The sequence below is a fragment of the Numenius arquata genome, chromosome 11 (genome assembly GCF_964106895.1).
Source record: "Numenius arquata chromosome 11, bNumArq3.hap1.1, whole genome shotgun sequence".
NCBI lineage: Eukaryota > Metazoa > Chordata > Aves > Charadriiformes > Scolopacidae > Numenius > Numenius arquata.
The window spans coordinates 24,434,567-24,451,463 of record NC_133586.1 but is presented as its reverse complement, the minus strand read 5'-3'; the positions used below and the strand labels follow the sequence as shown (position 1 = coordinate 24,451,463).

Below are 16,897 nucleotides of genomic sequence, written 5' to 3'. Positions count from 1 at the left end.
CCTGCTGCTAGTAGATGGGGGGAGATGATGCCCGCCCCACTGCCCTGCCCTGCTGTTCTCCTAGCCTGGGGCGCAAAACCCACCCTGGTAGGCTGACCTGAATTGGCTTTGCCTTGTATCGCCTGAGGATCACTTCAGGGCTTCAAAGGATGCTGCGCTCACCTTCCCTTGCTCTGTGTGTGCTGCATCCAGTCCCCCCCCCGGGCCCTGCAGCGGGTGCTGGGAGAGGGAAGGGTGGCCTGTGCTGAGCTAAATGAGGTTTGTGCTTGTCTAGTCTCTGAGGCTCTGCTCCCACGTGGGCCTGGGGCTGGCATCCACGCCTGAGGGAACAATGTAAGGACAGGGCTTAGCTGCCAACTGCATGGCAGGGCCAGGGCTGCCATGCTGCGAGGCTCAATGAGGCCTCACAAGGCACCTCGCTGGGTTCTTCTGTGCATGTTTCTCTGGGAGTTCCCCTGACCAGGTGCCTGGCTGCCTCTGGCACAGCCCAGGCACTCTGTGCACCTCCACTTGGGTCTGAGAAGTGCAGTTTGGGGGCTCTGATCTGGAGTGAGACAATTTGGTTTGGCCTGAGCCTTCCAGCCCCCTGGCAAGCTGCAGCCTTAAGCTCAGCTCTGCCGCTGGATTATCCCTGCCAGGTTGCTGTCACCTTAGCGATCACTGTGTCACCTCCCTGGCAGGTCAGCAGCCGTCGGAGTTCAGCAGCGTTGTCCCTAGGTCACCCCACCTTGGCAGGGGGTTAAAAGTGGAGGGTTCAGCTGCTTTGTGCCCGTGCCCCTGGTCCAGCACAGTGCTCAGCCCACCCACTCCCCACCCCCCCACCCCCCCCAGCCTTGCCTGCTCCCCAGAAATGGCCTTGCCAGTCACAAGACGAGCCCCCAGCCCTGCACAGTCACCTCAGTCCTGGGCTGGTTCTTGCAAGGGCAGGAGCTGGTCTGAGACCATTTGCCCCCGTGAGGCCCCACCAGTGCCCAGTACAGGGGGACAATCACTGCCCCAGTCCTGCTGGTCACACTGTTCCTGATGATACAAGCCAGGATGCTGCTGGTCTCCTTGGTCACCCGGGCACACTGCTGGCTCACGTTCAGGCCCTGTTGACCAACATCCCCAGGTGCTTTTCCGACGGGCAGCTCCAGCCACTCTTTCCCCAGCCTGGAGCGTTTATGAAATTGGTGTACCCCAAGTACAAGACCCGGCCCTCACACCATTGCCCTCGGCCCACCCATCCAGCCTGTACAGATCCCTCTGCAGGTCGAGACTCCCATCTAACAGCTATGGGCTGACGCACCCTGCCCCAGGACCAAAATTAGGGGGGGAATGGGGCTGGGGGGGGACGGACGATGACAGGACAGGACGGGACACCGGGTCTGGGTGTGCCCACCCTTGCCCGGTGCTGCCACGCATGGCAGCTGGCAGAGGCCAGCCAGCACCAGAGCCAAGGCTGGGAAGCAGTAGACACAGGAGCTGGTGGTTGGTTATGGGCTGGAGCAGGTCTGCCCACCCACACAGAAACTCAGAGACCCAGCAGGAGGGGAGCCCACGTAATCCCCAGCTGGGTCACCCCAGGGACCACCAGCCCTGCACAGGTCCAGTCACAGCCCAGATGAGCCCATGGACACAATGGCAGGCAGGAACCCAACCCAAGGACACACGAGGCCCTTGTCTGGAGCCTTTCCCAGGGCTCTCCCCAGAGAGCCCACGCTGGGTCCCCCCGTGTGACCCAGAGCAGATCTCCAGACCACCATTTGGAATAAGGGAATGATGCCTGGGGTGGGACACATTATCAGATGCAGGGAAAAGCTGTTTGGGATTGCACAGGATTTGCTATGGGATGCTTACTGGAGGTCTCTATGGTGGAGGTGATTTTTGGGAGTAATAAGTGTGGAAAATTAGTGAAGTGTACAGCTGAAAGGACCTTTGGGTGTTGAATGACCAGCTGGTCAGTACACTTGTTCAGTGCCTGATCAGTGTGGTCTGTCCGATCTTATTAAATTCCTCTTAAGCTCTCTCCTGGGTGAGGGCTTCCTATTGAGCGTGCACATGTGAGTGCACCGGGGCGATCAGCCCACAGCCCCCGCATCCATGGGGCAGCGACTGCAGCCAGTGCAGGTGTGTGGTCACTGGCAAAGATAAAGCCAGACCAGCTGGTGAGGAGGTGCATCCTGGGAGCCTGGGGTGGCAAAGGGCCAGTCCATGGTGTTGACAGCACCCGTGTGTCCGCAACGGAGTCAGCAATGGGACCTGGGAACTCCTGCCCAGCTCCGAGATCCCAAGGAGCTGCTGGCAGGAGAGGAGATGTCCCTGAAAGCTCCATTTCAGAAAAGCACCAAAGCCGGGAGCAGGGGAAGGAGAGGCCGGGCTGGTGCACTGTGAGCATGAAGCATAGGGTGGCACTGGTCCTCCACGAGCTCGCAGCTGTGCTGGGGCTCTGCCAGGCCCTTGCGCACAAGGAGGGAACCAGGGCCTGATGCAGCTGAGACAGAATAAACGACCACCTGTCATGGACCTGGAGGTGCCTGTGACAGCCAGCCCTGCTCTGGCAGCCCCCTTTTTCCCCACCGCAGTGTTGCCAGCCCAGCTCCAGCAGAGCAACACAGCAAGCCCTCCCCAGTACCCAGGGCATAGGAACATACCGGGCCTTCCCAGAGGGCGAGGGCTACGGCTCCTTTAAAGTGAAGCAGGAGTCCCTGAAGGGCCCTCATCCCAAATCACACCCTGTCTCCTTTCTCCACCAAATCCCCACAGGGAGAGCAGCCACTGCGAGATGCCAAGGCGGCAGGCAGTACAAACAAGCTCAGGCTTCACAGCGGAGTTTTATTGAAGTTGCTGCAGACCGGCGGTCGTGCAGGCAGGCGGTGGTGACCAGGCTGCAGGCAGAGCTGCCCAAAACCACCCAGAGGGTGTCACGGGAGGCCAGGGAGAACCACATAGCTACTGGGCCCGTCGGGCCATCAGCATTTCCCGGATGTTATCTTCTGCTTCCTTCACACTCCGCTCCAGGTATGACTTCTTCTGCTGCAAGGCAGAAAACCCAGAGGAGAGTTAACGTCCACCTCGGCACTGACAGCACGTGGGGCCAAGAGCTGCCCAGGGCTGAGCTGCAAGCAGCCTGCTGAGGACACGCATGACCCTATGGGTGTCCCAAAGTGAGGACAGCAGTTATTCATTTCCAGAGGCATCCTAGAAGCATTAATATTTAGCCTGGGCAATGTTTGCACAGATTTTGAGTTTTGCTCCCTCTGAAACCCTCTCCTCGGAGCTGCAGGGGCTGTTGCAACAGTAGAGCTGCAAAAAGGGGGATTAACTGTATCAAGGAAGGAAAAGGAAATCAGATTCCATAACACTTGTAGCCTAGACAGGAATTCACATGCTGAGGCCTCCTTATGGAGACAACAGCAAAATCCTTTCGCACTTGGGTAAAAAAGGCTCTTTTTTCCAGCTGTGCCAGTTTTCTAAACCCAGACACTCCTTTCTATCAGAAATGCCCTGGCATCATCACCAATACATATGTTTCCTTAATCATCTTTAATTAGGCTAGGCTTGGCAAGGAAGCAGCCTGAAGCTGTGCATCCCAAGATAGGAATTCAGCATGCAGCGTTTTTTCCTGCTAGTCTGGGTGCTCCTAGGTGACTGGAAAAATCAGCGCTTGGCTCTTGATTATTTGCTCAGGGTTTCCAAACAACAGACACAACAGTCTCTGGTGGATGCCAGGCTGGCAGCAGGCGCTGCTGTGAGTGCAGGCAGCAGGGAGAGCATTGCTCCAAATGCATTTTGGTGTGGGCTGGGGGGTGCCCTGGGCAGGCTTCCCAGAAGACCATGGGGAGAGCCCTCGGGGACACAGAGAGCTCCATGGGTGGGACCTGCTGCATGCTGGTGTGGGGTCTGCTGTCCTCACAAAGTCCCGCTGGGGACCACTGCAGCACAACACTCCCAGTACCCCACGGTGGTTACAGCCACACACTGAGCACCTTTCCATGGGGCTGGGGAGCTCCACAGAGCTCGGTCTCCAGGCCTAGCCAAAAAATGGCTTGGCCAATAAATACGCATTGGCAGGATTATTATTAAATTACAAGAGTCTGGGCCTCAGACTAGAGCATTCTGCTGTGGGCTCCACTAATCACCTCCCCAGTCACAGGCAGAGGAGCCCAGTATGGCATGAATGACTTCCAAAGCCCACCAAAAACCAAGGACAGCTAAAGGGGGAGAGCCAAGGTGCTCAGCACTGCTCAGCCACACGGGGGGCTGAATGAAAGGCTAAAAACACATGCTGCTCTGGGGTGCTCCCTCAGCTGCCAGCTGGCTGGAGCAGAGCAGCACCCATGGGTTCAGGCTGCAGCAAAAGCACCCTCCTCCTACTGGGGGCTTGTTGGGGGCCCGCATGTGCGGAAACAACCACTGCCAGCTGGTGACAGGCAAGAACTGAAAAGTTGATGCTCCCCTGACAGCCTCCCCCTGACTCCTGCAAGCCCATGCGGAGCTGGGACCCATAATGCTGAAGGAAAATCCATTAGCACATGGGACAGTCCTGCCGCCATCCCTCCCCATGCGTCCCCTTGCAGCGGACTTGCAGTGACACTTCTGTGCACTCAGCTGAAATGCCCATGTCAGCCCCATTTCTAAATAACTGAAGGGCTTTTATTTAAACAGCAAAGGATGGTAGTGACGGCTAGGGCCATGGGTACAGCAAAGGACTCCTTGTGCCTGTCACGTGGTCCCCAGGCATGTGGCATCCTTCTCACTTACAAGAGCTGCTTTTCAGGAAACCACTGGGAGAGGAAGCACAGCGCGGGTTCCTCCTGCCAACGACTCACTGACGCACAAGTAGGACTTCTGCCACTGCCACGCCATTCTCACGCTGCATGGATAGATGTTGAGAGATTTCACATCTAAGGAACTGAATCTGAAAGTTGTGAGGGGAGACAGGTCCCAGAAAACCTGCGTGGGTGTGAGCTCCACCTCATTCTGCTCACTGGAGGAGACTGCCATCAGCAGAGCTGACTTCCATGCATTCATTTATTAATAAAACATTTTTTAATGCAATTAAATTACCCTATGAAACGGTTCTGGCTTTCTGTCCTCTCCCCACCCCCTTCTGCCCACCAGGCAGCAAGAGACATTTCCAGAGAGCAGCAGGGGGACGGCAGGGGGAGCCAGGCAGCCCTGCGCCACACACGGACACCTCCAGGTGCAGCCAGGAGCAGGCAGGCTGCAAACCACAGCTCTGTTCTCCGGACACAGAGGGATTTCAAATGTCCTCTGTTCAGAAGCCATGCCGACAACCGTTTGGGGCCTGCTTCCCTGAGGACAAGGGACCCTGAGCACTAAGGTGGCCTGATGCAGCACAGAAGCAATCATGTGGCCAACCATGCTGCCCACTCCTGCGCAGCAGCATGCTCTGCCCTCCCTGGGGGAGCAGGGGTGCTGGAGCTGCACAGCTCAGGGCAAAGAGACATGGTTTAATGCCATTTCTTTACTTAAACACAACCTTCAGTCCCAGGCAGGTGAGGATTCAGTGAATCTGTATTTCCCTCAATCACTCTCCTCAGTCATGTAGTTTCTGGGGCAAGAGGATCCGGGCTGTTCCTGATGCTTTTACTCCTTCTTCCCAAAAACAGCCCCCAGTGAGACTTCTCCCTGGGCTCAAGCAGCAGCCCTTGAGCATCAAGGGAGACCCTGCACTGGCAACCGGGGGGCTGCAAACTTCCTGAGCTCTCCTGCAGGCCAGCAGCACAGAGGCAGCACAGCAGCTGGCTCCCATCCACTAACAGCCTGAATCAAGGGGGAGTGAGAAGCAGTCACCGCATTTTCCAAGACACACGGCAGAAGCGAAGTGTTCCTTCCCAAGGACCCGGGGCCCGGTTTCTGCTTTGGTAATCACAGGAGAAAGAGCAGGACCTTGCGTGCAAACCCCTCCTCACCACGATTACTGGGGTCTAGACAGGAAACTCGGTCTCCGACTTCTGTGCCTTTGCAGGGAGCAGCACTGTGAGCAGCCAGCTGACACACACACTCTGCCTACTCACACCAGCTGCCCAGAGCCTGTCTGGCAATGCAGCTCCTAACTCTCCCCGGAGGCTGTGCAGGTCCAGCCAGCTCTGCCAGTCCGGTGGTAGGTGGTATCTGCTCCTGTGGGAGGAACACTGCCCAGGCCTCCCAAACCCCACCTCCCAGATTCCCTGAACTCACAGGCTTTCATTTGCACTCGGTGGTGACTTGCAGCCCAGTTAACCCTATATCCTCTGACCCCGTGTTTTGGGCCAGCCTGTACCTGCTTGGTTTTGGCTCACCACCCAATTAGCTGCATAGATCTCCTGTGAATGTGTATTCACTGCTCTCGGCTGCCTGTGCCAAGGCAAGTGCGGCTAGCAGCAAATCTCCAGTGCCTCTGGCCAGACAAGGTGGTTACCCCAAACAGCAATACATACCACTGCCTGAGTCACGGAGTCTCAGGGTAGGTCCAAGAGAGAAAACTGGATTTGGGAAGGCAATGGGGTGACACATGCCACTTAGCTCCCAGAAAAGCCCAAACTCATGGCTTAGAAACAGGGCCACGCTGTGCAGCAAGGCCAGGCAGTGCCATGAGGTGCTGGCACCTCCCCAGCAGTTACCAAAGAGTGTGGCAAGGGCAGGACCGAGGAAATACAGAGAGCAGAGCAGGAAGAGGCTGGTTTGTCAGCCGGTGTCTCTGACTGCAGTGAGGGGCCAGTTCCTCCTCCTGGTTCACAATTACCACATCCACTTGTTAGAGATTTATTTACCACACTGCAAAATACACTTTTTGAGTGTTACTGAAGCTTACTTAAGAGGCACAGCTTCTGAATGCCCACTCGACCAGGGCAGGGAGTGCACCCTTCTGCTGCCTCTGCCCCCTGAGGCTTTTGGGGGTTTCAGAAATGTCGCTTTGTTTCCAAGACCCGCACACAGTAACTCCCACAGACGGAGGAATGATGAGGTTGCAGGTCCCATCAGCATGCAAGAAGCCTCTCCACTGCAGCAGTGAGGAAGAGGAGCCGGAGGCTGCCTTGAAGGAAGCAGGATTTGCAGCTGCAGCTTTCCAGGTGGGCAGCACACTTCACATGCACTCCAAAATCCAGCCCGCTGCCCTGCTCCAGCACAGGACAAGTTCTTGTCCTCACTTGCTCCCGCCATAGGCCACCCAACAGTTCTCATCAAAACTCTTATTTGCAGTGACAGTCCTTCGGTCCCCTCCTGCCCCACTCTGTCCCCGCACAGGAAGGGCACTGCCACCTGCACTGGGACACAAGACCAAGATAGAGCTAGCGCAACAGGCGAGCAAGGTCTGGGACATGTGCATGGGTGCAAAACAGCAGCAGAGGCCCTTAAAAAGTCAGTGCAGCCAGTGCCTCCCAGCCTGTAGTTTCACAATTCCTTTAAACTAATCCTGCTGCCAGCAACAGTCACTTGTCCTCAGCCAGGAAGGGCTGCAGCACTTGAGAGCAAGACAAACCACAGCCTTGATGATCTGTCTGAAAACTAGTCCAAAAGGAAATGTTCTCACCTAAATCTGCTTTCTGGAAGTAGGTTTGCCATGCTAATGGCTGCCTGGCACTGAAACAGAGGGCAAGAAGACATTCCCGAGAACTCTCCTTTGAGGAGCAGACCCAACCCCACCAGCTGGACCTGGCAGCACCTACAGGGAACTCTGAGGCTCTCCTGCACCTGACCACAGATCGTGCCACCAAGCCTGGCCCTTGGTCTCCCCTTCCAACTCCCAGGAGCCTTCCCCACTTCCAAGCCTTCCTGCAGTCTTCCTAAATCAGGTGTGTGAAGCAAGGGTCTACCTGTGTGGGGTTTCAGTTCTGATACACAGAGTGAAAGCACCGTGATCACAGATGCAGCCAAAAATAGGAGTGGCTGCTCAGGCAGCCCCATCCAACAGGCAACACACACTGCTCTCCTGGGAAGTCATCCTAGGAGGAAGGACAGCTGTGCAGCCACAGCCAGGCAGGGAGAACACCCCTGACCCCAGCCTCAAGCAGAACTCTGCAGCCCCAGCAAGGACCGGGGGCTGCAATGCTGCTGCCAATGTGCTCCACTCTCAGGCAGCGCTAGGCAGCTGCAGGCAATGGCTCCAGGTGGCTGCTGCCAGCCCTGTTGCCTCTTCACTGCACCTGCGTAGCAAACACAAGCTCTTGGAAGCACCAGCTTGACCAGCTCCAGCCAGAGGCTACATACGGCAGCACTCACAAGCCTTCCCTCACTGTGCTCGCTTCTCGCCGACGTGGCAAGCCTGTCCTGGCACTGGTGCTTTGGGCAAGAGCAGTGCCGTAAACGCTTGCCCCTGCCATTATTCCAACCACTCTCCCTTGCACTTCCCTCCCTGTCACAGGCAACACTTGCTCCCTGACCAGCTCTGCGCTATTTGCTGTTGGCAGCAGCTGTGGAAATACTAGATTTAATGCAAATACAATTACAGTTCATATCCTGAAGAAGAAAAGGAGTTGTGGTTAACAGAGGTGGCCCATGGCCTTTTGACACAGCGGGAAATCACCTCTTGCTCAAGCCTCCCACCTCCGTTCCCATTGCATCACGCTGCCAGTGCAGCCGGCACTTCACCGCAGAGGCACTGTGACGCACACAGACCTTACATTCCTGACAGATTAAAGAGCCAGCATCCACAGATTCCACAGCAAGAGAAAACTATTAATCAGCTCCTCTCAGACAGGCTTTTAATGATCAAAGCAACATATTTCTCCCAGCACTGCGATTCAGACACCTCTGCCTTTAGAGAGAGCTGGTCAGCCAGTGGCCAGACCCATGTGTCTGTGGAGCCTTGTCTGGAGCTGGTAGTTGAGCACAGCATTTCACAGCCTGCACATTCAGCTCCGAAAGCCAAACCAGCAATTCTGCTCTCTGTTTTCTGCAGGAAACCAATGCACAGCAGCCACGCTTTATTCATGCTGTATTACGCCTCATGCCCACAGGTGAATTTCCTGTTTCAAGTAGCGATTTCTCATTCAACATCTACTCCTTTTGCTCTTCAAATTCCACTTCTCTCTTCACCTCAGCAAGAGAAAAGGAGCTTCAAACTCTGACCTGCAAACACAAATATGCTTAAACCCAAACAAAAACGTTTCCATGGAAATTTAAGGATCTGGTATTGGAATGCACCTTCTCATTTCAGCCTTTTTTTTTTTTTTTTAAACTGTTATTCTACAAACTTGTTTTACATCCAACTTGTGAGGATGAAACAAGCCAGCAGGTTCCTTCCCAAAGGATACCTCCCTCCCCATAACTCGCAGCATGCTAGGTTACCAGCCGCCAGATGCTGGCATCTCACTCTCGTGCTTAGAAGGCTTTTGTCGAGGAATGTCGCAGTCTTCAGGCATGATGCAGTGCCTCAAACGGGAGCCCTGATACAACTCATCTTGTGACACTGTCTCAATAAACCTGCTAGCCGAGAGTTTCTGTATCTCCCAAAGTTAACCCAGGTCATTTTTGGCATTCCTTGAGGGCTCTGTGTGTGCGTTCTTTGGGAAAGTGATCAGCAGATCCTGAGATAGAGCTGGGAGCACACGCTTGTCTGGGGATGGATGTTCCCCAAGAGGAAAGCAAGGTGTGCTGCCCACACTCTGGGGGCCAGGTGGCAGCGGCAGCATGAACTGCCCTCGCTCCTGAGGCCACCGCTGCCATCAGGGTAGCTGGAATTGTCCAAACCCCCCTTGCCAGAGAACAGCACACCAAGCTGTCATTGCACACACCACAGACAAGGCAAATATTTGGGTCAGCCTGAGATCACAGAAGATGATGTGCCCAGGACATGCACTCTGTTCAACGGGATGGATGTCTGGTGGACGAGAAGCTCAACATGAGCTGGCGGTGCATGCTGGCAGCCCAGAAAGCCAACCACATTCTGGACTGCATCAAAAGAAGTGTGGCCAACAGGACAAGGGGGGTGACTCTGCCCCTCTACTTGCTCTCGTGAGACCCCACATGGAGTACTGCATCCAGCTTTGGAGTCCTCAACACAGGAAGGACATGGACCTGTTGGAACAGGTCCAGAGGAGGGCCACAAAAATGATCAGAGGGCTGGAGAACCTCTCCTATGAAGACAGGCTGAGAGCCTGGAGCCTGAAGAAGAGAAGGCTCTGAGGAGACCATAGAGCCCTTCCAGTCCCTAAAGGGCCTCCAGGAAAGCTGGGGAGGGACTCCTGATCAGGGAGAGGAGCCATAGGATGAGGGGTAAGAGTTTTAAACTGAAAGAAGGGAGATATAGATGAGATCTCAGGAAGAAATTCTTTGCTGTGAGGGTGGTGAGACCCTGGCCCAGGTTGCCCAGGGAAGTTGTGTATGTCCTATCCCTGGAGGTGTTCAAGACCAGGCTGGATGGGGCTTTGAGCAACCTGGTCTAGTGGGAGGTGTCCCGGCCCAGGGCAGGGAGTTGGAACTTTATGATCTTCAAGGTCCCTTCCAACTCTAAACATTCTATGACTCTATGATTTCACTTGGAACCCATAAACGGGAAAGAGGTGGACCTGCTGAACAGCACCCGGCTGCTTCTGCTTCAGAAGAAACTGAAATAGTGGGCACCGGTGATGGGGCGGGGTGGGTCTGCAGGCAGTCCTACGCCCTGACAGGTCCACCCAGCACTGGTCCTCACCCAGTTCAACACTGTGGCGCAGGTACACATTTGGAATTACCATGGTACAGCAACCACCAAATATTTAGATATACTTCAAGACTTTCCAAGCAGAGTTATTGCTCTCAGGAAGTTGTGCAGAGTTTGCTCAAGAGTGAGTGAACTGCAATAGGAAAGGAGCTCAGCTGGTTTCTGATGACAGCTGCTGACAGAAGCACGATGATATCATTTACCTAAGAGGAGAAATGATGATTCAGATCCTTGGGTTTTCCTTTAGCCATTCTTTCCAGAAGGCAACAGGGACCCTCAGTCACTTCAAAACCATCTGGATTAGACTGAAGAAAAGAAGACATCAATAACACAAGTGGACCTGCCAACTCAGGAGGATCTTTAGAAGCACCTGCCTAAAAAACTGCTGGTGTAAATCTACCTTCATCCTGTATTGATCCTACCTACAGCACAACCAGCAGGGCTTCCCCCATCGTTACCATAGCACCTTGAAATCCTGAGAAACATATTCTGAAAAAGCTAATTTGGAAAAGCACCTGTTGCTTCCCACACTTGGTCCAGGGAGACCACCTTCAAAGAAGGAGGAACAATGTAACAGGCAAGAAAACCTGCCTGCAGAGCAGCCTTTCTGCCCCCAGACCCCAGCCTGGCTGGCAGGACACTGATCATACCTGTTGTCTCAGCCACAGGACAGCATTTTCAGTAGAGGTGGAGACAATTGCTCTCTGTGACCAGGAAAAGATGGATTATTCCAGTGAACTCCTGCACCCCAGCCTGATGTTAACTACAACAAAAGCCAGATGACTGGGAACCTTTCAGTAGGTGGCAGCAGAAATTTATAATCAACACAGAGGATTCCTTTAGGGACACCACTTCTTAGCAAAATTACCTATTTAGAGCAGTTTTTAGAAGCACATTGCTTCAGGTCAGATACTGTACCCTAACCAGACTTGCGACAGCAGAGTCAGGTCAAACAAAGAAAGGGACCCTGACAAGCTTGAGAGGTGGGCCCATATGAACCTCAGGAAGCTCCATGCAGCCAAGTGCAAGGTCCTGCACATGGGTAATGGCAACCCCAAGCACAAATACAGACTGGGCAGGGAATGGATGGAGAGCAGCCCCGAGTAGGACTTTGGTATGTTGGTGGATGAGAAGCTCAACATGCCCTGGCAATGTGCACTGGCAGCCCAGAAAGCCCCCCAAATCCTGGGCTGCATACCCAGTAGCGTGGCCAGCAGGGCAAGGTGGATTCAGCCCCTCTGTCCTGCTCTGGGGAGACCCCCCTGCAGTGCTGCTTCCAGCTCTGGGTCCACCAACATCAGAAGGACATGGACCTGTTGGAGTGGGGCCAGAGGCCAAGAAGATGGTGGGAGGGCTGGAGCCCCTCTGCTGTGAGGAAAAGGCTGAGAGAGTTGGGGGTGTTCAGCCTGGAGAAGAGAAGGCTCCGGGGAGACCTTAGAGCCCCTTCCAGTCCCTAAAGGGGGTTACAAAAGAGATGGGGGGGGGACCTCTTGATCAGGGAGTGGAGCAATAGGATGAGGGGGAACAGTTTTAAACTGAAAGAAGACACATTTAGATTAGATATTAGAAGAAATTCTTTGCTCTGAGGGTGGTAAGACACTGGCCCAGGTTGCCCAGAGAAGCTGTGGCTGCCCCATCCCTAGAGGTGTTCAAGGCCAGGTTGGACGGGGCTTTGAGCAACCAGGTCTGGTGGGAGGTGTCCCTGCCCAGGCCAGGGGGGTTAGAACTAGATAATCTTTAAGGTCCCTTCCAACTCCAACCAATCTATGATTCTATGATAACTTGGGAAGGGGAAACTCACCCAGATTCTGAAAATCCCCACGTTTTGCTGTGGCAGAAGTGTCCCTCACCAAACCACCTCTTGCAAAATGTGGTAAGTTCCCTAATTTGGTACCTTGGTTTCTATGGTCCTGCAGAGCCAGTATGGCTCATCAGAATACCTCCTAGCAATATCACTTTTGCAAAATCATACCACACCTTTCAACTCTTGCAGTCCTAGCCAAACGAGGCCATTTTAAAAGAAAAATTACTTCCATAAATTTCAAAGACTCAACAAATCAGCAAGAAAAAGATGACAAACTCTCAACTAACCAGCATCACCCCTTAATTCAGACACCCTTGAACTTGGCTGAAAGCAGCCATGTTCCCACTAGGAACACATTTCCAGACAGAGAGGAGTGAGCTGGGCAGCGGTGCGAGCAGGAAGTCATGACAGCCTCCTCGCATACCTGGCAAGCAAGGTGTGGCTGGCTTTACAAAGCTGACTCAGGGCTGGGTCAGGTCTCCGACACGCAGGAGCACGCTTTCCAAATAATTGTTTCCTGTTCTCCCCAGATGAGATGAAGGAGATGGGGGCCGGATGGAGGTTTATCGGGCACAGATAATCCCCCTCCCCAGAGCTACTGGGCATAAAGGACAGCGAGGAGTGACTGCATGGGTCTGGTGACTAAGGCAAGGACAGCAGCTCTGGTTTTGTGACTAACTATTACTCATGCAAAGAGGAATTTGGAGAGAGACCCACATACAGCTCAGCTCATGGCTTCAGATACTTCTGCAGCCATAAGCACAAAGGAGAGCTTTGACAATGAATCAAACCCTGGTTTAAAATTACAAAGACAGACTTATCTACCAACTTTGTGTTAAAATGATTTCAGTGTAACCATAAAAGCAGCTTAATGCTAATCAGAGGAAACAAGCAATGTTTTCAGACCCAGATGACTAAATGTAGGCTCCTGGATGGACAAAACCATTTAGACACAGCAGCAGAAGTGTTTTTTTAATTAATGCATTTCACTTTCCCCTGAATTACAAAGGAATGTGAGCATACTGGCAAAGTCTGCTTGAAAAACTTTTTCCATTAGATTTTTTTTTTTTAAATCAGACCAAATCCAAAAAAGAATTCTAAAACAAGCTCAGGGATACATTTATTTTGAAAGCATCTCTATAGCTAGCTTCTAAAGGATTTAAAAGGAAGCAATCAACACCCATGTTAGTTATTCTCCTGCTTTTAAAATCCACAATTATGCACTTAAAAATAAATGTAGGAAAAATAAGAGTCATCAAATTCCAATTCTCCCTTCATGAAGCCTTTGCCCTCTCAGCTAGTTTGTGTGCTTACTTTGCAGTTTGCAGCGCAGGGAAGACTAACAAAGACTACTAATTAAGCAGTTGCTTGCAAAAATCTGAAAGTTTGAAAACTTGTTGCGGTGAACAACTGCTCCAAATGAAAGATCCAGCCTTGCAAATGCATACCCATACACATGTGATGTTATAAATACATGACATTCCACCAAAACCAGCATCACTCACAATCACTCCTCACAAAAACATCGTGAGACATTCAAGTTTTTATAAGCCATCCCAGGTCTAAACCAGTGGAACACCCTTTAGAGAGCTGGGAATCCCCTCTTAAATGTGATTATTTCTTCTTTCTATGACTCTAAGATTACAATGTCATGTTTTGCAACCAGTGATTTGTGCACTATTTAACATAGGACAAGCTTCTTACACAATTTTCAAAGAGGAACATATTCTTATTTGATCTTTATCTAACAAATCTACCACAGGAATCAGAACCAGCATTTTTTTAAAATACACCTCCTTTCTTGTGATTACTGAAGTGTATTTGTTCCCTTTTAAAGGTGCTAGCTGCACACAATCAACTTTCATTTATCTGGATCACAGGTGATCCGATTCCAATAAAAGAGAAACAGCATAAAATGCACATTAAGTTAGGCAGTAAGAATACAATACTTTTGCTATCCTCACTTTTGACAAATGATAATCAGACTGAGAGGCTTTAAACATAAATAAGTCAATGATTCATCACAGCCTTGAAAGCAAGGAATAAGGCCCATTATTTACAAGTTATTTATTTTATCAGCAGAGTCAGTTTAGGGGACAGAAAGAATTACAGCAGCATTATCTATGCTAGAGTTCTTCCAGTATTTACCTTAAATTTATATGGCCCTAGTCCAATGTCAGAGGGCTTCTCCATAAAGAAGACCTGCACTGGGGCTCTTCTCCCCAGCTCTGGGGCCACCAACATCAGAAGGACATGGACCTGTTGGAGTGGGGCCAGAGGAGGCCATGGAGATGCTGTGAGGGTTGGAGCCCCTCTGCTGTGAGGACAGCCTGAGAGAGTTGGCAGGGTTCAGCCTGGAGAAGAGAAGGCTCCAGGGAGACCTTAGAGCCCTTTCCAGTCCCTAAAGGGGATTACAGGAGAGATGGGGGGGGACTCTTGATCAGGGAGGGGAGCCATAGGATGAGGGGTAAGAGTTTTAAACTGAAAGAGGGGAGATATAGATGAGATCTGGGGAAGAAATTCTTTGCTGTGAGGGTGGTGAGACACTGGCCCAGGTTGCCCAGAGAAGCTGTGGCTGCCCCATCCCTAGAGGTGTTCAAGGCCGGGTTCAATGGGGCTTTGAGCAACCTGGTCCGGTGGGAGGTGTCCCTGCCCAGGGCAGGGAGTTGGAACTCGATGTTCTTCAAGGTCCCTTACAACCGGAAGCATTCTATGACTCTATGATAAAGAATGGTTCTGTCCTGATAGAGTTAGCTCTATGTCCATTACGCTCTCAACCTTCTCACCATTTTGTTATTTTAAAGCCTATTTTTCTCATCGCTCAAAGTATTTTTCATTTCAAAAATCAGGAATGAGAATGCAGATTCTACTCCCTGTAAGACAGCTAGACCTATAAGACAAAAAAAAAAAAGCAGCTTTGGCTACTCCCTCCTTCAAAACATGCGCAACTGGATCACCCATGTCCTCAAAAAGCAAGCTAAGCCTCCAGCTTTGCAGCCTGAAAAGCAGGAGCAAGCCTTCAGTGAAGGCACAGACTCAGGCCCAGATGACAAGCCAACAGAGTCAAGATGAAAGACGTTTCCCAGGAACGTCACCAAGTCCAAATGTTCGTACCTAGAAGGATCTGCCCAGACACCTGCAGCTGCCTCAGACACCCAAAGCCATGCAAGATGAAGACTATCGCCTGGGCTGATCCTCACAAGGGGCCTGAGGAGACTCTGCAGCTCACTTCCACACCAATCTCTGTAATTTGTGGAGCTCCCACAGTTTCCTCCTAAAAGGTCCACACAAGCCCAAACGTTAAACCTACATGTATGGAAGTTCACCTCCATACTCCACCTGTCCCCACATCAGGTGTCTAGCCTCCCTCTACAGCAAACAGAAGGAGATCATCTCTAGGAACCAGTGTCCCTCTGGAAGCATTTATTGTCTTTTCCTTGACTGCAGAGAACATCTGGACTCCTGACTCATAGATGGCCAGGGAGAGTTAATGAAATCCCAAAGTGTAATTAAGGGGCAAGAGGAGAAGAGATATAACCACTTTGAATTCCCACTGTAAGGCTGGGAGGGGAGGAGAAACATATAGCAAAAAACCAACAAAAACCTAAAACCAAAAAGGCAACCAACCCCACAACATCTGCTTACAGGACAAGCAAATTAAGAAAATAAAAATCAATCTACTCCCCAGCAATGTCCCAAATCTCCAAATGATCTGTGCCAGGGGAGTTTTGCACATGTTTGCAAATTATGCTTGCAGCCAAGCCCCCAGGTTGCGTGGATGGTGGTTCTGGCTTGGCTCCTCTACCAAAAACAGCAACAGAAGCACACCAGCCTTCCCTAGAGCAGAGCAGGCCCATAAAGCTAACAGGGCTGAAACCCAGACAGGGACTGACCTAGACTGCGCACAACCTTAGAATGACTTAAAATCATGTCCTTCGTACGTGCATGTATGCCAGCAGTGGAACAAGAGAACAGCACACTCATCGAAAGTAAAATCTGCTCCAGGCTAAAACACAGAGGGCTATTCTTGAGGCTTCCCTTCTCCAAAGCAAACAGGAGCATTCCTTATTTTCCCTTGTTTATTTAAAAAGCCCACCACACATTCCTGGGCACTGGCTTATCCTGAGCCAACCATGGGATGAGAGCTTCTACGCTGTAAATCCCAAGCAGAAATTCATCTAACTTGGGAGCAGCTTAACAATTGCTACCTTCTGATGGTCACTTAGTGGTCTGCAAAGAGCACCACAAATCTCAAGAGACTTGTTTTCACATCATTAAAGCCACCCTCAGAACTGGGCTCCACAGTGACGGTTTGAGCATAAAAACCAAAGGGCATCCAGAGAGCTGCTGCTGGAGCACGTCGGAGGCATGTGGCCACACTGAGCAGGTCCATCCGAGCCATACCTGCTCAGAGAACATCAACTCCCAGGCTCTGGCACTTCTCTCCAGCCACACCTCACCGG

General features: G+C 52.0%; 1 protein-coding gene across 3 annotated transcripts in view; it reads right to left on the bottom strand.

Annotated features, from left to right (window-relative positions):
• PFDN1 (prefoldin subunit 1) overlaps positions 1–16,897 on the bottom strand; it is a 60,918-nt gene that overhangs the window by 23,423 nt on the left and 20,598 nt on the right. For 2 of the 3 annotated variants that reach the window (XM_074155754.1, XM_074155755.1), the window contains exon 4: positions 2,796–3,015. The exons of the other annotated variant lie outside the window; for it this stretch is intronic. In XM_074155754.1, the coding sequence (XP_074011855.1) occupies positions 2,932–3,015 (84 nt within the window). In that variant the 3' untranslated portion in view covers positions 2,796–2,931. Of the gene's footprint in view, positions 1–2,795; positions 3,016–16,897 lie in introns of those variants that run through there. 3 annotated transcript variants of the gene reach the window in all.